At 53.2% G+C, this 21987-nt stretch overlaps 2 protein-coding genes and 1 pseudogene across 2 annotated transcripts; 1 reads left to right on the top strand and 2 right to left on the bottom strand.

Annotated features, from left to right (window-relative positions):
* Positions 1–11186, top strand: part of LOC141729581 (uncharacterized) — a 425427-nt pseudogene extending 414241 nt beyond the window's left edge.
* On the bottom strand, positions 856–1512 carry LOC141729520 (uncharacterized). Its single transcript, XM_074544228.1, has one exon. It carries the CDS (start codon positions 1510–1512, stop codon positions 856–858), a length of 657 nt encoding a protein of 218 aa, XP_074400329.1.
* Positions 11187–18419: 7233 nt separating the features above from the next.
* On the bottom strand, positions 18420–19843 carry LOC141729580 (olfactory receptor 14J1-like). Its single transcript, XM_074544282.1, has 2 exons — positions 18889–19843; positions 18420–18451 (listed from the first exon to the last, which is right to left on the bottom strand). Exons 1-2 carry the CDS (start codon positions 19841–19843, stop codon positions 18420–18422), a joined length of 987 nt encoding a protein of 328 aa, XP_074400383.1.
* Between the last annotated feature and the right edge of the window lie 2144 nt (positions 19844–21987).

Genomic DNA, 21987 nt, shown 5'->3' with positions numbered 1-21987 from the left:
ACACCCCAACAATGCCAGCCTGGGCCTGGCAGCGCTGGCCAAACGCTGCTGCAGCTCAGAGAGCCCTGGAGCTGGGACCCTTCCCTGGGGAGCCTGGGCAGGGCCCCAGCAGCCTCTGGGCAAAAACCTTTTTCCTGACATCCAACCTGAGCCTGCCCCAACTCAGCTGCAGCCGTTCCCTCCGCTCCTGTCCCTGGGCACCAGAGGGAAGAGGTTCCCACAGCCCCAGCCAGGGACCCACTCCCAAGGCTGTTGCCATGGCCACCAGGACTGGGACCAGCTGGGATGCTCGGTTTCCAGGGGCCGGGGTGGAGGAATGGGATTCCCCAATTTCCTGTTCCCCCTAAAACCGCACTGCCCTCGCTGCCCGCCTGCCTCTCATGGAAAGCACAAATGGCAAAGGTCCGGTCTGGGATAAGAACAATTTATTAGGAACAGGAATATGATAAGGGACAAACAGAACTGAAAAAATATTGATAAGAGAAAGGACAAATGAAACAGTTCACTGGGAAAACTAAAACATAACTTCCTGGCTCTCCCCAGCAACATATTTCCCCAACCTGGAAAGGACACCCTTCTTCTCAGGGTGAGAGAGAGAGGGTGTCCCTTTTCTGCACCTGGAAATTCTCTGAGGTGGGAGTGAATGTAATGACACAGCCATGGCAAGACCCTCATGTTTTTCAATGCCACATCATAACACTGGTAGGGGCTGGAAAAGGGACAGGTGTCTTCCCAGCATGGATCATGGGGAATATGGATCACCAGGGCTCTTCCCAGTGTGGGTTCTCCCATTGGGGATGAAGCTGGAGTGGTGCATGAAGCTGTTCCTGCATTTGTGGCATTTGCAGGGATCCCTTACTGGTGGTTCCGTTGGTGTCTGGTCAAGTGAGAGCTGGTGGTGAAGCTTTTCCCACACTGGGGACACTCGTAGGGCCTCTCCCCAGTGTGGATGCACTGATGCTTGATGAGGTGGGAGTTTTGCTTGAAGCCCTTCCCGCACTCAGGGCAGGTGAAGGGCCTCTCCCCAGTGTGAATCCGCTGGTGGCGGTGGAGATTTGAGCTGGTCTGAAACCTCTTCTGACACTGGGGACGCTCATAGGACTTCTCTCCAGTGTGGATGCGTTGGTGACTGATGAGTTCTGACCTGTAGCTGAAGCCCTTCCCACACGCCCCACACTCGTAGGGCCATTCCCCTTTGTGGATCATCTGGTGGCTGATCAGGGTGCTGCTCTGCCTGAAGCTCTTCCCACACTGCAAGCACTTGTAGGGCTTCTCCCCATCATGAAGCTGCTCATGGACCACCAGCTCTGAACTCTGGTTGAAGCTCTGCCCACCTTCCTGGCTCAAGGTGGCTCTTTCTTCTTCAGAGCACCCTGGGATGGGATTGGAGCCCCTCCTCATGGGGGATGTCTGAGGTTTTTCTCCCCTGTTGGATTCCTGGGCGCTAGAATCACTCAAAATGGCCTCTTTCATGAGGTTCTGCCATGCAGATTTTTCCTCCCTGGTCTCCATCCTCAGTTCCTTCCCTGGGGAAGGAAGGAAAAGGAGAGGATGGGATTTGCCTCCATGCCAGAGGGAAGGGGAAGGAGATCCCTCCAGTGCATCCCCGGCAGGATGGGGTTGGCAGCAGGGTTGTCCTGCAGCCGGGGGCTGTGCTGGGCTGGAAGACGGAGCAGGAGAGAGGGGGAAAGGGGCATTGACTTCCTCTTCACCCATCTGGGTGTCCCGGGGCTCCTTCCTCTTCCTCACAGCCTCGTTCTCCGTCCAATCAAGGTCTGCGAATGGGAAATCCTGTTCTGAGAAGAAAACAAAGGGTGCGCACATTGTCTTTTGCACTGGTTTGAAGGCAAACCTGGGGAGGTCTAAACCAGAATCACAATTTAAAAGAAAACTAAGATCAAGGCAATGATACAAAAACACTGCCTTAAACTGACAGAGTCAGGATATAACCTGACACCCTGTTGCTCGGGATGGTGGCAGTAGTCCCCTTAAATGGTGGCTGCAGTCCTGTTGGAGTGATGAAGGTGATTCTGTCGAAGCAGTGATCCTGCAGAAGGGTCTGGTCTTCCTCTGAAGGTCCAGTGGAGGTTATGGAGCTCTTGTCGTCTGGGAATCCAGTAGGCAAGCTGCTCCTGGTGTAGCAAAGTGTCAGCTTATATCCAGGTAGGAATGCTTGGATCCTCCCCCTGGGCGGAGCATCCCACAATGGGATGATGGAATTTTATCAGTCCTGCAGTGACACTCAATGGCCCATTCACAGAAGGTATCTCCCCTGGAGGGCGTTATCAGGGGTGAGTCATGGAAGAGATAAAGAACACTGCCCCACCTGTTTATAGCAGTTGATGAAGGTGGGGACTGAAAACATGCATTTGGTTACATCTTGCATGGCAGCCTGAAACAGTGGGGTAATCCCTGCTCAGGGGGTCAACACCACCCCCCTTACCCAAACTGGCTCAGCTGTAAAACCCCCACCCTGGGAAGGGGCACACACACACGAGACAATGTCACACTTACCCTGCCCTAGGCGAGGGCTCTTTTTCCTGGCAATCCCTTTCTGTCTCCCCTTTTCTATCCCATTTACTGTTCTATAAAATTCATCTTGGGTTTGGTCTCATTATCACCTTAATTGGGGCAGAGGAATCTCTCTAACACTTTTCTTAACCAGACTCACCAGACTGTAAAATTATTTTGCCACAGTGAGTTTAGGCACTGTTCTCTGACCCCAAGTGCCTTTGACAACAGCATGGTTCACTCCTCTGAGGAGGTTGTGGTTCTCTCTGGAGGAACTCTTTGAAACTGGGCTGCAGCTTCCTCTGAGTGACTTATGGGAGAACCGATGAAATAAATCGCCTTTTTGGGCCCAGAGTGTAAAGAAAATATTTTGTTGTCCTTCTATTACAGCGACCTGATGAGGTCTTCAGGGTGAGAGAAGTGGATGAGAATCTTGGTTCATGATCAGAAGGCTGGATTTATTGATATATGATATATAATACATTATAACTATACTAAAAGGAATAAAGAGAAAAGTTGCAGAGGCTTGCTAAGCTAAGAATAGAAAGAAAAGAATGAATAATAAAGTTCTGTGTCCAGCAGAAAGCAAGGACCAACTCTCCCGTGAGTGGTCAGCAAATCCAAACACTCACAGAAGACCAGTCACAGATGCTCCTGTTACATTCCACATCAGCAGATAATTATTGTTTGCATTTTTCTTCTGGGGCCCCAGCTTCCCAGAAAGGATAAATCCTAAAAGAGAGGATTTTATGAAAAAATGTCTGCGACATCCTTCCTTGAAATGTTTTTTTAAAATCACAGGAGGAAAGGGAGCAAATGATACCAGCGAGACTGACAAGGTTCATTCACCCCATGGTGAGGAACACAAGGCTGCTAACAGTCCTACAAGAAGCTCAGCTCAAGCAGCTAAATTCCCAAATAACTCCTGAATTCCCAGGCTTGAGTGCTTTTCGAAATGTGAGAATCATTTTTCTCTTCATCCCTGTCACCATTGTGACAGCTACAAAGAGTTTACTTTCCTTTTAATGATATCTGTATTGGGCTGAATTTACACTTTTATCAGAATGTGCTAGCAGCTGAGCGGGAGCTGTGCAGGAACCAGTGGAACTTGGAATTGCCACAAAATTGCTTGTACTGTCAGTTTATTAATGTTTGGGATTTGTTTGCATTTTCATCACATCTGACTTGTGGGAAAATCAAATATTCATCAAAGTGATTTATGCAGAGTGAAGTTTGATTTCTGCCAAATTATTTTGTCCAGTGCCTATGGGATGCTCGAGGGGTCTCTGTGCCTCTCACCCTGGGGGATGCTTGGCAGGGGTTTGGAGGCGTTGTCCCTGTCAGCCCAGGCCAGTCCCTAGGAGATTGTCCTGGTCCCTGTCACCCCAGGCCATTCCCCAGGGTGTCTCCATCATTTTCACCCCAGGGAATGCCTGGGGGGTTTCCCTCCCTCTCACCCCTGTGCCAGGGGGTGCTCGGGGCAGTCTCTGTCCCTCTCAGCCCAGGGGATGCTCGGGGGTCTCTGACCCCTCACCCTGGGGGATGCTCCAGGGGGTCTCCATCCCTCTGGCCTCAGGCAATGCCTGTGCAGGGCTGGGGACCAGGGGCTCTCTGTCCCTCTCACCACTGAGGGTGCTCGGGGCTGGGGGGCTCTCCAACCTTCTCACCCCTGGGGAGGCCGGGGGGGTCTCTGTCCCTCTCAGCCCTGCTGTGACCCCACCCAAACATCATCGGGGTCAGAGGGAGAGAGACACCCCCAAACCCCCAGAAGGGCTGAACCTGGGATTTGGTTTGAGGCTGAGGATTTAGGAAGGGGCTGGAATTGGGGCTGGGATTGGAGTTGGGGCTGAGGTTTGGATTAGAGCTGGGATTGGGGTTAAGGCGAGACATGGGATTGACTTTCGGGCTGGGGTTGGGATAGATGAGCTTGGGACTGGGATGAGAATAATACAGACCTGAGTGTGTCTAAACATGGAGTGAGACTGAGACCAGAATTGGGGTCAGGTTTGGGATTGAGCTCACCCAGAGTAGGACAGGGAGGATGTCACATCGGGAAGGTTTGGGGAAAATCCTGGTTGGGGGAAAAACAAGGTGTTAATGCCTTGGGTTGGGGATTCCTCCCACCCAAGTCTATCTCTAGAAGTCACCTGCTGTGCATAAAAACCTCCAAAAATCAAGAGTGAATGAAAAAAAAAACCACAAGGAGTTTCCCATTTCCAGTCTCATCCCTCTGGGGTTCTGGTGGTCCCCTCTCTCAGGGCTGCTGGGGATCCCATGGGTCCTGTGGATTCCCCCCATCCAGGGTCCTGCTTTTGGATTCTATGAGGTTCTGAGGTCCCAAGGTCCCCCTCTCCAGCCTCCCCTCAATCCAGGCACTCAGGGTTCCCCATTCTTTCCACCACCCTGTCCTGGTTTAGGGCAAATTTGGTTGAAACCCTCCAAAAGCAGTTTCCTCTAGAATGCCGATTCAGCAGCCCCACCCTCAGCCAGTCCGGGAAAATATTTCCGGGGAGAAAATTCTAAAAAAACTTTATTTTACAGGCAAAGCATTCACCAGCACAAAAATTGAACAATATTAAGCAATAAAACCTCCTGCTGCTCAAAAATAGATGACAAACTCCGAAAGTCGCTCCTTTGGTTGTAGCTCGGCCCACTCAGTGTCTTATCAGTGTCTTATCAGTGTCTTATCAGTGTCTTATCAGTGTCTTATCAGTCACTTATCAGTCTCTTATCAGTCCGTCCAGCGCTGGAAATGCCTCGGCTCAGGTCCATCGCAGTGGGCCTCAGGCGGGACCTGCCGGTGGTGTTCTGGTTGTTCAGTCCAGAGCAGGTTTAAACAGCTCCAAAGAAAAAGAAAAATCAAAGTCCAGGAAACTTCTTTGCCTCAGAGACCTAAAAACTGACTAAAAGCAAAGGAGAGCTCTGTCCTGCTGTCTGTCCATCCAGGAGCTGGAATGTAGAGGAGTGAGTGCAGTTTCTGAAAACAAACTGCAGCTTCTTCCTCCTCCTCTTCACTCTCAGAACCAGCCTTAAAGGTGCAGAACTCATTTCTGGGATAAACGGACCGATGGGGGTACGAACATCATGAAGTCACCCCAGGACACCCCTGTCAGGGTCAGGGGGTCCCGTCCCCGCCTCATCTCCGGGCTGCCGGGGGTGCCCCAGCTCCGGTATTGACCCTTCGCCTCTCCCCGCCCCGGGGGTCCCCCATTCCACAGCTCCGGCTCCCGTCGGTACCAGGCCATCTCCACGTGGACCCCCGGGACCCTCCCGAGGGGCGATCGCGGCTCCTCTCCCCCCGAAAAAGCTCCTCTTAGGGAGCCCGGAGATATCCGGGGCTCGAGTCCGGGATCTGTCGGCTCCGAACACTCTCCAAAAAATCCTCCCGGAGACCCCTGGCCGGAGCCGGGGCGAGCTCGGCCTCCGCCCTCCCCTGCGGCTCGGGGCTGGGGGCGATGCTCCCGGGGCAGGGGGTGCTCCAGGCTCGGCGTGCGGGCGCTGCGAGCGCCGCGATTCTCCCGCTGCTGCTCCTCCTGTCCCTCCTCTTCCTCCCGCATTTCCTCCGCTCCCAGCCCGGGCCCCCCTTTCCCACCGCTCTGCCCCGCGGCCCCGCAGCACCGGCTGCTGGGTGGGGGAGCCCCCGACCGGCCCCAGGGCTGGGCAGGGGGCTCGGGGGGCTCGGGGACCCCCCCTGGGCGGATCCGTCCCCTGGCCCGAGCCCCAAATTCCGCTCCGGGGCCGCCGGGCTCTGCGGGTCCGCCTGGCAACCGGTGAGTCATCGGCGAGAAAAGCTCTGCTTGGCTGGAAATTGGTTAGCGCCTCTTCTGATTGGCTGGAATTGTGAAAGGCGCTGCGCCCTGCCGGTGTCCCTGGGAGCTGCGGAGTCCAGGCGGGAGCCTTTTCCTGTTTCTTTCTGTTCTCTCAGACCTCTTCCCGATTTCTTTCTCTCCCTTTCTCCTCCCCATTTCTTGTTCCGTTCAGTCCACGCTCAATAATCGTCGGTTGCGTTCCCACGCTCTCATTCGCTCCTTCACTGGGGCAGAGGCGTCTCTCCCTCGCGGGGTCGTAATCCATGGGCAGGGTCCCTTCCCATCCCAGTCCTTCCAGGACTCGCTTCTATTTCCTCCCTCCCTCTGCTTCCAGAGGGGAAGGTGCTGGAAAATGTCCATCAAAGCCACCTTTGCTGTGTGCTCTGGGAGCCCACAGAGCTGCTGGATCTTCTTCCCTTGGGAGAGAAGCTCCTTGGGAGGCACGGCAGGAGCAGCACCCTGGGAGCCTCGGGAATGCCCCTCTGGGATCCACGGCACACACTGCCAGGGTCTGGAATTCCATTTCTCAGCTATGAAAAGATGTTCCTGCCCTTGAGGGCAAAGCTGTCAAGAAGGAGCCAAAAGCCAAGTGGAGCAAGATCTTACAGTGGCATTTCACTGCCAGCCTTCCTAACTTCACCCATGGCTGCTGTAGCTCCTGAAATGGGAATTAAATCCGGGCACGGTCTTTGGTGTGAGCTGCCCTGGGTCAAGGGAGACACTGACAGAGAAACAGAGCAGGGGAAGAGAGGCAGGAGAGAAAGGAGGGCACAAACACAATCAGCTGAGAAGGTGGCACTCTGAAGACAGACCAGAACTGACTGAAAAGGAATATAACAGAAAGGAATAATTTTGCATCTTTTAGTTACTATCAAAATACAATTTCTTCCCCTTCTCACAAACCTCTTGCTTGTGTCATTCAGCAGGGCTGTCAAAAAGTCCTTAACTCTGGGTGGATGTTCCAGGCTGCAGCCACAAGGAAAGAGGGAATGGGGATTTTCCTGCTCCTGGGGAGTTTGACATCCTCTGCTGAGGAAAGGAGGAGGCACCAGAAGAAAAGGGCAGCTGGGCTTCACCCTTCCACAGGAAAAACGGGATGGGGGAATCTCTCATCCTGTCTGTAGCTGCTCCCACAGGGATGTGAGGGCTGATCCCAGAGCCCCAGTGGTCACAGTCAGGGCTGCCCTCAGGGAATGCTCACCTGGTATGGAGGGGCAGTGTGGGAGCACCTGGATCTTGGAGCACCCAGCTGCCCCCCATGTTTGGAGGTGCCTGAGGAGGGCTGGGATGATGCCAGGGACATCCTGCAGTGACACTGTCCCACTCTGGGTGAGCTCAGTCCCAAACCTGACCCTGACCCTGGTCTCAGTCTCACTCCATGTTTAGACACACTCACAGTTCTGTATTTAATCACATTCCAATTCCAAACTTGTCTAGCCCCAGACCTAAATCCAACCCCAGCCCGAAAGCCAATCCCATGTCTCGCCTTAACCCCCATCCAAGCTCTAATCCAAATCTCAGCCCCAACTCCAATCCCAGCCCCAATTCCAGCCCCTTCCTAAATCCTCAGCCCCAAACCAAATCCCAGGTTCGGCCCTTCTGGGGGTTTGGGGGTGTCTCTGTCCCTCTGACCCCGATGATGTTTGGGTGGGGTCACAGCAGGGCTGAGAGGGACAGAGACTGCCCCGACCTCCCCAGGTGTGAGAAGGTGGGAGAGCCCCCCCAGCCCCTCCCAAGCATCCCCCAGGGTGAGAGGCACAGAGACCCCTTGAGCATCCCCTGGGCACTGGACAAAATAAACTTGGCAGAAATAAAACTTTATCCTCCATAAAATACCTTAATGAATATTTGATATCCCATAAGTCACATATGATGAAAAAACAAAAATCCCAAACACGAATAAACTGACAATAGAAGCAATTCTGTTGCAATTCCAAGTTACATTGGTTCCTGAATAGCTACAGCTCAGCTGCTGGCGGGTTCCAATAAAAGCAAAGTGCAAATTTGGCCCAATATAAATATTATTAAAAGGAAGGGGCAACTCAGTGCAGCTGTCAAAAAGATGACAGGAATGAAGAGAATAATGATTCTCACATTTGATAAAGCCCCCAAGCCTGTGAATTCTGGAGTTATTTGGGAATTTATCTACTTGAGCTGGGCTTCTTGTGGGACTTTCAGCAGCCCCTTATGTTCTTCACCTTGGAGTGAATGAACCTTGTCAGTCTCGCTGGTAACATTTTCTCCCTTCCCCCCAGTGATTTTAACAAACTTTTCAAGGAAGGACAAGAAAATATTTTCTTTTTCACTGGCCACTCACAACAGCCATTTTCCTCATCATTTCTCCCATAAGTTCCCCGGGAAGAAGGAGGGACTGTGTCCAAGTTTCCAAGAGTTCTTCCAGAAAGAACCACAACCTCCTCAGAGAAGGGAACCATGCTGTTGTCAAAGGCACTTGGAGTCAGACAACAGTGCCCTGAATTCACTGTGCCAAAATAATGTCACAGTCTGGTTACTCAAATTTTTATAGAGATTCCTCTGCCCAATTAAGGTGCTAATGAGGCCACATCCAAAGTGTATTTTATTGAACAGTAAATGTGAGGTAGAGAGAGAGATGGAAAGAAAGAGAAAAGAGGAGAGAGGAAGGGAGTGACAGAGACAGAGACCTCCCCTGGAGCAGGGCAAGTGTGACATTATCTCCTGTGTGTGTGACCTTCCCAGGGTGGGGGTTTTACACCTGAGCCAGTTTGGGTAAGGGGGGTGGTGTTCACCCCCTGAGCAGGGATTACCCCACTGTTTCAGGTTGCCATGCAAGATGTAACCAAATGCATGTTTTCAATCCCCATCTTCATCAACTGCTATAAACAGGTGGGGCAGGGTTCTTTATCTCTTCCATGACTCAGCCCTGATAACGCCCTCCAGGGGAGATATCTTCTGTGAATGGGTCATTGAGTGTCACTGCAGGACTGATAAAATTCCATCATCCCATTGTGGGATGCTGTGCCCAGGGGGAGGATCCAAGCATTTCTGCCTGGATATAAGCTGAGCCTTGCTACAACCAGGAGCATCTTGCCTACTGGATTCCCAGAGGATAAGAGCTCCATAACCACCACTGGACTTTCAGAGGAAGACCAGACCCTTCTACAGGATCCCTGCTCTGACAGAATCACGTTCATCACTCCAACAGGACTACAGCCACCATTTAATGGGACTGCAGCCACCACCCTGACCAACAGGGTGTCAGGTTATATCCTGACTCTGTCAGTTTAAGGCAGTGTTTCTTTATCATTGCCTTGATCTTCATTTTGGTATTTAATTGCAATTCTGGTTTAGATGTTCCCCATGCTTGCATTTAAACCAGTACAAATCTCAATGTGCTCATCTCTTGTTATTCTGCCAAAACAGGATTTCCCATCCCCAAACCATTGCCAGATGGAAAAGGAGGCTGTGAGGAACAGGAAGGATGCCCAGGACACCCAGGATGGTGAGGAGAAAGTCAGTGCCCCTTTCCCCCTCTCTCCTGCTCCATCTCCCAGCACAGCATGGCCGCTGGCTGCAGGACAACCCCGCTGCCAACACCATCCTATCGGGGATGCACTGGTGGGATCTCCTTCCCCTTCCCTGTGGCACGGAGGCAAATCCCATCCTTTCCTTGTCCTTCCTTCCCCAGGGAAGGAGCTGAGGATGGAGACCAGGGAGGAAAAATCTGCATGGCAGAACCTTGTGAAAGAGGCCGGTTTGAGTGATTCTAGTGCACAGGTATTGGAATATGAATCCCAATATAACCAGTTAGATGGTGCCTGGGCCAGTTCTGACCCTCGCCGCTGGGCCAAAGGCGGCACTGTGGTGCTTTACCCCAGAGATACCTTGGCTGCTGGAGAGAGCTGCGGGGCACAGACGCAAGTCCAGGCTTGTCAGGACTCCGTTTACCTCAGGAGAGAGCTTCTGGCGATGGTGAAGAGAAGGAAGGAGTGGATTCTGCTGGAGGGTTATATCCAGATGTTTATTCCACGGGTACAGAGGTCTGAGCCGGGGCAATTCCTCCAACAGAATGAAGGCCGCATGGTCTGATTAGCTTTTTAAGCTCCGGGCAGGGGAAGGGGAGGGGACAGGTGAGCCACCAACCAGGTGAAGGGGCAGGGTCTCAAGGGACTAGGGACACCTATACGGGCCAACGTCCCCCAGGCCTGAGGGACCAATCACACGACACCTTGTGGAATACTCAGCAAGGGGGCGAGGGGGAAGGGAGAGGGTAAACAGGACATTGCAACACACCACAACACACAGGAATCCAACAGGGAAGAAAAACCTCAGACATCCCCCATGAGGAGGGGCTCCAAACCCAGCCCAGGGTGCGCTGAGGAGGAAAGACCCACCCTGAGCCAGGAGGGTGGGCAGAGCTTCAACCAGAGTTCTGAGCTGGTGGCCCATGAGCAGCTTCATGATGGGGAGAAGCCCCACAAGTGCTTGCAGTGTGGGAAGAGCTTCAGCCAGCGCAGCACCCTGATCAGCCACCAACGCATCTACACTGGGGAATGGCCCTACAAATGTGGGGAATGTGGGAAGGGCTTCAGCTACAAGTCAGAACTCACCAGGCACCAGCGCATCCACACTGGGGAGAGGCCCTACCAGTGCCTCACATGTAGGAAGAGGTTTCAGACCAGCTCAAATCTCCGTCTGCATGAGCGGATTCACAGAGTGGAGAGGCTCTTCCGCTGCCCTGAATGCAGGATGGCCTTCAAGAAAAAGTCCCACTTCATCACCCACCGGCGCATCCACACTGGGGAGAGGCCCTACGAGTGTCCCCAGTGTGGGAAGAGCTTCACACAGAGCTCTCACTTGACCCTACACCAATGGAGGCACCGGTAAGGGAAGCCCTGCAAATGCCACAGATGCAGGAACAGCTTCATGCACCACTCCAGCTTCATCCCTCATTGGAGAGCCCACATTGGGAAGAGCCATGGGGATCCATTTTCCCTGTGATCCATCTGGGAAGACACCTGTCCCTTTTCCTGCCCTTGCCAAAGACATGATGTGGGATGGAAGAACATGAGGGTCTGGCCATGGCCGTGTCATTACATTTACTCCCACCTCAGGTCATTGCCAGGGGCAGGAAAGGGACTTTCTCTCTCTCTCCCTCTGAGGAGAAGGATGTCCTTTCCAGGCATGGCCAGGAAGAGCCTGTTGTTGATGTATTAGTTTTCCCTGTAAACAGTTTTTCTTATCCCTTCTGTTATCAATATTATTTCTGTTTCTGTTTGTTCCCTATCTCATTGCTGTTCCCAATAAATTGTTTTTATCCCAACCCGGGATCTTTGCCTTTTGTGCTTTCCATGGGAGGCAGAAGGGCAGCGAGGGCAGTGCGGTTTTAGCAGGAGCAGGAAATTAGGGAAACCCATTCCTGAAACCCAGCCTGTGGAAACCGAGCATCCCAGCCGGTCCCAGCCCTGGTGGCCATGGCAACAGCCTTGGGAGCGGGTCCCTGGCTGGGGCTGTGGGAACCTCTTCCCTCTGGTGCCCAGGGACAGGAGTGGAGGGAACGGCTGCAGCTGAGTCGGGGCAGGCTCAGGTTGGATGTCAGGAAAAGGTTTTTGCCCAGAGGCTGCTGGGGCCCTGCCCAGGCTCCCCAGGGAAGGGTCCCAGCTCCAGGGCTCTCTGAGCTCCAGCAGCGTTTGGACAGCGCTGCCAGGCCCAGGCTGGCATTGTTGGGGTGTCCTGTGCAGGGCCAGCAGTTGGACTGGAGGATCCTGATGGGTTCCTCCCAGCTCAGCCTATTCTGTGGTTCTGGGATCCCATGAGCCTGGGGATGGGGCTGCCAATGGTTGCCATGGCAACTGGGTCTGGCTGCAGGCCTGAGCTGGTGTCCATGGCAACCACCATGGGGTCTCAATGCAGCTGCCAAGGGACTGACCATAGCAACAGGGGGCTGGGGATGGTTGCTATGGAAACTGACCATAGCAACAGGGGGGCTGGTAATGGTCACTGTGGAAACTGAACAGAACAACAGGAGGCTGGTGATGGTTGCCTTCTAAGGATCAGATTTGTCACAGGCCCTCAGAGAGGTTCCATGGGAACTTTCCAAGAGTCTCTATCCTGTTCCAGAGCTGGAATGTCACAGGCACAGACAGGGGCTCCATGGACACCTCCCAGGGCTTTCTGGGGATGGTAAAGAGCCCTGTGGTCAGAGGCAGTCACAGCCATTCCGTGGTGACATCCCAGGGAACCTTGGGCTGCAAAGGCACCGATCTGTCACAGGCACTCACGGGGGCTCCACGGTGACATCCCAGGAGTCCCCAGGCTGCCAAAGAGCCGGGATGTCCCAGACACTCACAGGGGTTCCTGTCATGGGCACAGTGGAAGCTTCAGTCAAAGTTTATTACAGAAGTTCCTGTTGGGTCACGAGGTGCAGAAAGGAGCCCCAATAGCCCCCACAGATCCCCAAATACCCCCAAGGATGTCCAGGCTTTCTAAACTCCTTCTGGGAGAGCCACATTGGAGCAGCTGTTTCCAATCCCAGGTGCAGACTTTTCAAGAGTTTGTGTGTAAAGAATTATAAAGTGGGAAATAAACCTTTGTAGAATTTGTCCCACAGGATTAGGGATGGCAAACCAGATATATTTATGTAAATATGTATTATCTATTATGGTAATTATTAGAGAAAATAGTCTAAATCAGAAATATTTAACCATGATGTAAGAGATGTATAATATATTATATAGAGCACTAAGAAATTATTTCAAAGCAACTGTATTAAAGCAAAATCTGTAGATAAGCAGAGATTGATGTCAGTCCTGCAGACCATTGACTGTGGGCAAGTCCCTTTGGCTCAGCCAGGAGCAGTGACCTTGAGGGGTGTCCCCACTGCAGGGAGGAATCCCCACCTCCCCCAAGAAGGGAAATGTCAGGAGATGCTGCCATTAATATTTGGGATGTGGCTTTTCCAGTCTGAGGTGCTGCCCTGTCAGTCAGATGTGCCCAGGCTGAGCCAGCTCAGCAGCTCTGCAGAAGCTCTCAGTGGTGTCACTTGGTTGTTCCTTTGTCTGGGGATTTTTCCAGCTCTGCCACAGCTTCAATTCCCTCTGAGGAAACTGAAATTTGGGATGGAGGAGTCAGGCTGGTTTCAGCATGATTCACCCCAAAAGCAGCGTGATCCCCTCCTTCATTTCCCACTGGGGGCTTTGCAAACAGGGCCTTGCTGGAGCTGTTGGAGCCCATTGCAGGCAGAGCCTCCTGCTCCAGCAGGAACTGCCTTTCCTGTGCAATGAGCAGGGCAGGTCCCACTGCAGGAAAAGCCCCAGGCCAGCCCCAGCACAGGGAAGGGCTCGGGCACAAGGGCAGAGTGCCGTGTTGGGAGCTGTGCCAGGGAGAGCCTGAGGCATCAAGGGCGCCTTGTTTGAGAGAATTGTTTCGAGGATGGGAGTCAGGGCTTGTCTGTCCTGCTTGGCCCAGCCCAGGCAGGGCTTTCCCAGCCACATTCCACACTCCATTGCCCAGCTGGAGCCGCTGGTGCCTCTGAGTTGTGCTGCCCCAGCCCCAGGGACGCTCTCCTTGTCTGCCCATTCCCCCACAGTCTCTGGGCAGGGATGGCCTCAGTGGGGGCTGCTGACATCCTCAGCACCTTGGAGGCTGCTGCTGAATTTTCCTGCTCCAGAAGCTTGTTCAGCCTTCAGCTCTTCAGTGCAGGAATTCAGTGTCCCAGGGCTCATTACCATTCAGAACACCTTAACAAGCCAAGCCTCTGGGATATAATTTGATTTTAATTTTCAAGTCTCTTGTGGTTAATTGGACAGATCTCAGTAGTACATCTAAAGTGAATGCAATATATTTAAAAAGACAGTCACAAAACATTTTTTTTAGGTCCTCCTTAGTTTTTTTTTTCCTGTTAATTCATTGATATGTGCAATCTCCAATTGACACTGAATCTAAGTACGGCTCCAGAGGCTTGTTCAGCCTTCAGCACTTCAGTGCAGGAATTCAGTGCCCCCAGGGCTCATTAACATCCAGAACAGCTTAACAAGCGAAGCCTCTGGGGATAATTTGACTTCAGTTTCTAAATCTTGTGTGGTTAATAAGAGAGATTTCAGAAGTGCATTCAACTGAATATGATCTATTTTAAAGGACAGTGAGAAAAGATTTTTTAGGTCCTGTTTAGGTTTTTCTTGTTTCCTCTGTAAACATCAATCTCCAATTGACACTGAATCCATGTACCTCCTCATGCAGTTTGAATAGATATGAAAATCAAGACACTTCAGAGCTGACAATCAATCAGACTCTGTCCCTACCCCCACCCCACCATTTTCCCCATCCAAGCCCTGGCACTCAGAGCAGCCTTGTGCAAATCTGAGCTCCCTCCAGCCCAGGCTGCACCTGCAGCTTTCAGCTCCTTGGCTTCAACTCCCACCTGCTTTCCTTGGAGAAGGAGCTGCTCGAGACACAGAGGGATGCTCATTTCTTGTCAGCCAACAAAGCCAAGGGAAGGCTCAGCACCATCAAAGGCAAAAGTTACTCCTCTGCTGGATATTGAATCCAGTTTCCACAGCCGACACTCTCAGAGCAATGGAAAACACCTTCTGTGCCCAGCACAGATCCCAAGGTCCCCCAAACCCTTCCTGCCCCAGTTCTGCCCAGATTTGCTCTTTGCACACACGAGTCACAGGCTGAAGTCAGGAGCTCCCTCCATGCCCAGTGGGAGGAAAAGAGAGAAAGGAGATGAAGAGCTCTCCTGTGCAGAGCCAAGGTCCAAGTGCAGCCCCTGCAGTGGGAGTCACAACTCATCAGGTTTGTCTTCTTTGGGCTCAGGGGCTGGTGACACTCAGTGGCACAGAAAGGTTTCTTGCCAACAAACACAAGTCGGACATTTGAACAGTTTAATAACCATCACAGCTCTCTGTGATGTCCCTGCAGCCTCTGACATGTCCCCCATCCCCAAGGGATTTCTGTACAGCAACAGTTTTAAACAAGGCATAAGGTAATTCTGTGATAGATAAAAACACAATTAAGATGATATTTATTATATATTTATTTGAACTTCAGAAATATTGGGCAATTTCTTCCAGCTCAAAGCATGAAGCCAGTCAGTTGAGAGGCCCTTGAATGACCAGAGAGCATCTAGAGGATGAAATCAGAGAGCAGTAGAAGTACATAGATCCACCTGCTGTAAAAGAAGAGATGTCCTTAGACATGGCCATTTCAACAGAAGAGCTGAAAACACCTGAAGGAAAAGGGAGATGAAGTAATAAACCAAATATTGGTGACACCCGGAGAAGGGAAGATCAGTATTTTTCCTCCTGCCATCAGTACACCTCGAGGAAATTCCTGTTCCTGGTGGGAAAACTCTGCCAATTTTTAAAGTACTCAAATTACCCAGATAATAAAGATTTGTTTGTTTGTCATGAAATTAGAGTCTTTCATTAGCAAATTTGCAGATGATACTAAGCTGGGAGCATATGTCGATCTGTTAGAGGGACGGAGGGCTTTGCAGAGGGCTTTGGAATGGTTGGATGGATGGGCAGAATCTAATGGGATGAGGTTCAATAAGTCCAAGTGCCAAGTCCTGCACTTTGGCCACAATAATGCCCTGCAACATTATAGGCTGGGGCCAGTGTGGCTGGACAGTGCTCAGGTGGAAAGGGACCTGGGGTTGCTGGTTGACTGTCAGCTGAACATGAGCCAGCAGAGTGCCCAGGTGGCCAGGAAGGCCAAAGGCATCCTGGCCAGCATCAGGAATAGTGTGGCCGGCAGGAGCAGGGAGGTCATCCTTCCCCTGTACATGGCACTGGTGAGGCCACACCTTGAGTATTATGTCCAGTTCTGGGCCCCTCAGTTTAGGAGGGACGTTGAGATGCTTGAGCGTGTCCAAAGGAGAGCAACGAGGCTGGTGAGGGGCTTGGAACACAAGCCATATGAAGAAAGACTGAGGGAGCTGGGGTTGTTCAGCCTGGAGAAAAGGAGACTCAGAGGTAACCTTATCACCCTCTTCAACTTCCTGAAGGATGGCTGTGGTGAGCTGGGGGTCAGTCTCTTTCTCTGGGCAAGAACAGACAGAACAAGAGGACACAGTCTCAAGCTGCGCCAAGGGAGATATAGGCTAGAATTAGGGAGGAAGTTTTTCACAGAAAGAGTGGTCAAATACTGGAATCATCTACTCAGGGAGCTGATGGAGCCACCATCCCTCGATGTGTTTAAGAGAAGACTGGATGTGGCACTTTGTGCCATGATCTAGTTGAGGTGTTAGAACATGGGTTGGACTCGATGATCTTAAAGGTCTCTTCCAGCCTAGAAATTCTGTGATTCTGTGATTCTGTGAAACTAACAGGTATTACCACCTGTGCCACTTTCCAAGCAGACATCAGTTGTGTGCCTGTGAACAAGTTGTGCCAGTTGTGCCCTGAGGTGCCCAGCTGGGGTTGGATCTCTTCGAGAGCACCTGAGGAAGAGCAGAGCACCTTTAGAGCTGCAGGTCCCTGCCAGCCCTGCAGGGCTCATGTCCCACCAACATCTGCTCTGTTCCAGTCTGAAACAGGCCCCAGCATGGTGCTGGGATCATCAGAGAGCTGCGGTGTGTGCTGGAATTCAATGCCCTCCCCATTCCACAGCAGCCCTGCATTTCCCTCCTGCAGCCTTGGTCTCCAGCACAGCAATGGAGGCTCTTTGGGCTCTGGACTGTTGCTGCAGCCCCCAAGGGCAGCTGAGCTCTGCCTTTGGCACAGTCAGGCCTGGCCAGCGCAGGCCATGCTCAGCAATTGCTTGTGTGTGCCTGGCCTTGCTGTCAGCCCCGGCAGCGGCTGCGTGGCCCCTTTGTGGCCCTGTGCTGGCCCAGCAATGGTGGCCCAGCCCCATGTGCAGGCCCAGCCCAGGCCAGGAGCATTGTGGCTGGGAACGGCCCCTGTGCCATGGTGCCCACAGCAGCCTTGGGATTCTGTGCCCCAGGGCCTCCCTGCTGGGCAGCCTCTGCCAGCTCCTGCAGAGCCCGTGGCACCTGTGGGGCTGCACAGACAGCCCTGCCCCGGGCTCTGCCGGCCTCTGGGCCAGCAGAGAGGCAGCCAGGGCTGGCCATGGCCGGGAACAGGCCCTGAGCCCCGCAGGAGGATGGAGCTGGGCCACAGCCAAACTCAGCCCAGGCCAAAGCTGGGCTCAGCAGCCAGGGCTGCCAACACATGGGGACAGAGGCTGGCAAAGACAAATGTCCTGGGCCCCCTCCCTGCTCTGCCCATGCCACCAAGGTCACAGAGCAGCCTCCTCACTGGGCCACTTGCCTGTTTGCAATGCCTTGCACAGACGCTGGCCCTGCCCCACAAGGCCTGGTCTGAGTCCTGCCCCTGCACACTCAGCCAGGCTGAGATGGACACTGATGGTTTCTGGGCCAGGCTCTCTGAGCCCAGCCCAGCTCCCTGCAAGCTCTGCCAGCTGCCCTGAGCTCTGGGCAGCACCAAGGGCCTCTCCCCAGCCCAGCCCAGCTGGCTCTGGCCCCACAGCTCTGCTGAGGCCAGGCTGCTCTGGGCACTGCCCCATGGCCTCAGCCCCTGGCAAGGGCACAGCAGCAGCTGCAGCTGCCACAGGACTCAGCCCCAGCCATGGGGGAAGAAGCTTGGCCAAGGCCAAAGGAGGCTCCCTGGCTGCCCTGCTCCCCTCTGCCTGCGGTGCAGAGAGCTCTGCAGCCCCTGCTGCCATCCCATCTGCCCAGGGCAACGCAAGAGCCCCGGCCTTGGGGCCCTCAAGAGCTGCTCCTGCTCCAGGCCCAGGGCCCATGCCAAAGCTGGGGCAGCCACAAAACTCTGCCCATTTCTCTTCATTCCTACTGTGATAAGAATAGTATAAATTTTTTTACAAAGTGGTTGCATATTCATTTATTTCACCTAGATACAATGTGAGACTCTCTTCTTACACAATTTGTCTGGGTCACACAAGCAGGAGGGATAATTAAATTGAAGGGGGTGGATAAGAGCATTTCTTTTATTACAACAGAATCAGAAGCAAAAAGCAATTTAAAATATACTTAAGGGCAGACTTGGCTTCTCATGATATGCACTGAGAGCTGCTGACAGAGGAAAGCAGGCCTTCTGTAGCTTGTTCTGGTGGGTTACCTCTTCTGAATCCATGTGCCTACCAAGCCACTCTAGCACTCCCCTCCTTGGCTGCACAGGGGAGAGAAAATGTTATGGGAGACAAATTGTGGACTGAGATAAGGCAGTTTTCTATAGGAAAAGGGGAAGTTTTTACAGGCACCAGCAATGAGGAAAACCCCAATAATTTTATTCTCTTCTTCTGTCAGCAAGTGATGTTCAGCCACTTCCCAGGATGCAGAACTTCAGCAGGTGGAGTGGTTTATCAAGAAGACAAACACTGTGAATAGGAAATGCCCTTTATTCTTCCTCCTTCCTTAGCTTTTATACCAGAACTGGTGCCATACAGTCTGGAATATTCCTTTGGTTAATTTGGGTCTCTGGCCTGCTGTCCCTTCCCAGGACCTGACCCACTTGAAGCCCCTTGAGGGAAAGAGAATTCTGAGAGATGGCAGGAGCCAAAGCAGGGGTGTGTTTCCAGCTCCTTTGTGGCTCCCAATGCAAAGCACTGTGAGGGCTCTTATGGGACAATGAAAAGGCTGAAAAGCAGCCAGTCACAGCTTTCCTGAGAGATTCCTTGAGTTGCTGGTTCCTCAGGCTGTAGATGAGGGGGTTCAAGGCTGGAGGCACCACTGAGTACAGAACTGACACTGCCAGATCCAGGGATGGGGAAGAGATGGAGGGGGGCTTCAGGTGAGCAAATGTGTCAGTGCTGAGGAACAGGGAGACCACGGCCAGGTGAGGGAGGCAGGTGGAAAAGGCTTTGTGCCGTCCCTGCTCAGAGGGAATCCTCAGCACAGCCCTGAAGATCTGCACATAGGAAAAAACCATGAACACAAAACAACCAAAACCTAAACAAAAAGTGACCACAAGAAGCCCAACTTCTCTTAAGCTGGAATGTGAGCAGGAGAGTTTGAGGATCTGGGGAACTTCACAGAAGAACTGGCCTAGGGCATTGCCATGGCACAGGGGCAGGGAAAATGTATTGGCTGTGTGCAGCAGAGCAAAGAGAAAGCCACTGGCCCAGGCAGCTGCTGCCATGTGGGCACAAGCTCTGCTGCCCAGGAGGGTCCCATAGTGCAGGGGTTTGCAGATGGACATGTAGCGGTCGTAGCACATGATGGTGAGAAATGCAAATTCTGATGCAATGAAAAAGACAAAGAAAAATACCTGTGCAGCACATCCTGAGTAGGAGATGTTCCTGGTGTGCCAGAGGGAATTGTGCATGGCTTTGGGGACAGTGGTGCAGATCATGCCCAGGTCGCTGAGGGCCAGGTTGAGCAGGAAGAAGAACATGGGCGTGTACAGGTGGTGGCCGCAGGCTACGGCGCTGATGATGAGGCCGTTGCCCAGGAGGGCAGCCAGGGAGATGCCCAGCAAGAGGCAGAAGTGCAGGAGCTGCAGCTGCCGCGTGTCTGCCAATGCCAGCAGGAGGAAGTGCCTGATGGAGGTGCTGTTGGACATTTCTTCACTCTGGGCATCATGGGCTGTTGAAAGAAGACACTGATAAGCTGAGAAAGAATGAATTGTGTTATACTTATCCTTTTTTATTATGAATCCCCTCAAAATTACTTCCTTTTTTTGGGAACTTTGCTGAACATTTTTATCTCTGAGCTCAGGTTTAGACTGCTGGCTCATCTTCAGCATTGCTCTCTGCCAGAGCACCAGGGAACCAAGAGGGAAACCAGGGCTCCCTGTGCCCCAGTGAAATCAGACCTACTCATCCCACACAGGTGCCCTTTGCTCATTTCACCTCTCTCTGTTTTAGGGTGATTGCACTTATAACTGGATTGAACAATATTGTGCAATTTTTGAACACTCCAGTTTAAAAATAATTATCTCCAAATCCTTCTCTCTTTCCCTGTGCACCTGAAAAGGAAGGGATACCAAGGGTTGGTCTGGCTCTCTGCTGCCTGGAGTTATGCCTAGTGGGAGCTGTTTCTCTCTATCCAAACTTTGTCCCTGCCAGTGCTGCCCGATCCCAGCCCAGCCCTGGGGGCTCAGCTCTGCCCTGCAGACCCCTCCCAGCACAGGGCACTGCCCAGGGGCATCTCCCTGGCACCAGGGCCTTAAGGCAGGGCAGACAAACAGAGATGCTTCAAACCAAGGTGCTGCTGCTGCTGTCTGTAGGGAGGGGAGGCTGAGGAGGCACTTTCTGAGGGAGATCTAAAGCACATCTGCTGATGCCCAGGGTGACAGTGCAGGAGTCTGTGACACAGCCAAAGCTGACAGCCCCTTTCCCTTCCCTTCAGGAGAAAGCTGAGAGCAGCCCTGGCCATGCAGCACCATCTCCACAGCAGGAGGAATCTGCCCTGATGGGAGTGGCTCCTTCCACCTCCAACTTCTCCCCTGCAGCATCCATGGGGAGCTGCCAGGCAGGCTGAGAGCTGCCCCTGGCAGGTGGCACATGCCCTGGGCTGGCCAAGAGCCCTGAGGGCTGCAGGAGCTGCTCTGCAGGACAGCCCTGGGCAGCCCTGGCTGCAGCCCCAGCTTCAGCCCCTGCAGCCGTCCCTGGCAGAAGGAGCCGTCCTGCCCTGTCCTTCAGACGGTGCCCAAGGCAGCCCCGCTCTGCAGCACATCCTCCTCCTCCTCCTGTGCCACAGCGAAACTGGGAGAGTCCTCCTGACACATCCCCCAGGCTGTGGGCTGTGCTGGCTTCAGGAGATCCCTCCAGGAGCACAGGGGACATTGCCCTGCACCCACACACTCACCATGCACAGGGCTGTGAAGATCTTGCCCCAGGTGAAGTCTCAGCTCAATGTCTTCCCAATCCTGATTGCCTTCAGCCTGTCTCTGCCTGGCTGCTGTCCCCTCAGTGCCTGCAGGCAGAGCCCTCACCCCTGCTGGGCTGGGAGAGAGCTGTTCCTGGGAAGAGCTGTTCCTTTAAAGCTCAGCAGCACAGACACAGCACAAGGACTTTAATGAGCCTCTAGGGGATTTGGTGTTGTTTACATCAGACTCAGCCCCTGGGAATGTCTTCAAAAAACTTCTCAAGAACTCAAAATTAAATTTAAACTCTGAAGTTTCTAAAAGTTTTAATGGGTCCCACTGAGGAATGCAACTGGGAAAGTGTCCCCAGGTTGCAGTTAGAGCAGAACACTGGAGGCAGTGATGACAGCTGGGGACAAACAAGGCCAACGTGCTTCTGGTGCTGAGCACACCTGGATGTGTTTGTGGAATGCAAAGGGCCAAGGCCTGAGCCCCAGCCCCTGGCCAGGCAGATCCTGTCCCTCCCTCCTTGCTCAGGGCTCTTCCCAGGATGGGCACTGGCATGTGGGGATGTGCAATGGCAAGGGCAAGAGCATGGGGCGGCCCCTGCCAGGCTGCTGAGCAGGGACATGGAGGCAATGAGGCCCCAGGCCTGCAAGGCTCACTTGTCCCCTCGTGGGCTCAGGCCCAGGCCTACCAGCCGTGGCCAAAGTGCTGCCCAAGTTGGCTCTGGCAGGGCTGTCTTGCAGCTGCTGCCCATCCCTGCGCCCTGTGCAGCCCAGGCTGTCCCACGGTGTCCCTGCCCTGCGCTGGTGTCCCTGCAGGCTGTCGACATCCCCCGGCTGTCCCACCTGGCTGGGCCCTTCCTTTGCTGACAGCTCTGCCTCCTGCCTGCCTCT

The sequence above is a fragment of the Zonotrichia albicollis genome, chromosome 7 (genome assembly GCF_047830755.1).
Source record: "Zonotrichia albicollis isolate bZonAlb1 chromosome 7, bZonAlb1.hap1, whole genome shotgun sequence".
NCBI classification, from domain to species: Eukaryota; Metazoa; Chordata; class Aves; order Passeriformes; family Passerellidae; genus Zonotrichia; species Zonotrichia albicollis.
The sequence above is the reverse complement of the archived record's forward strand: the minus strand, read 5'-3'. Positions and strand labels throughout refer to the sequence as shown.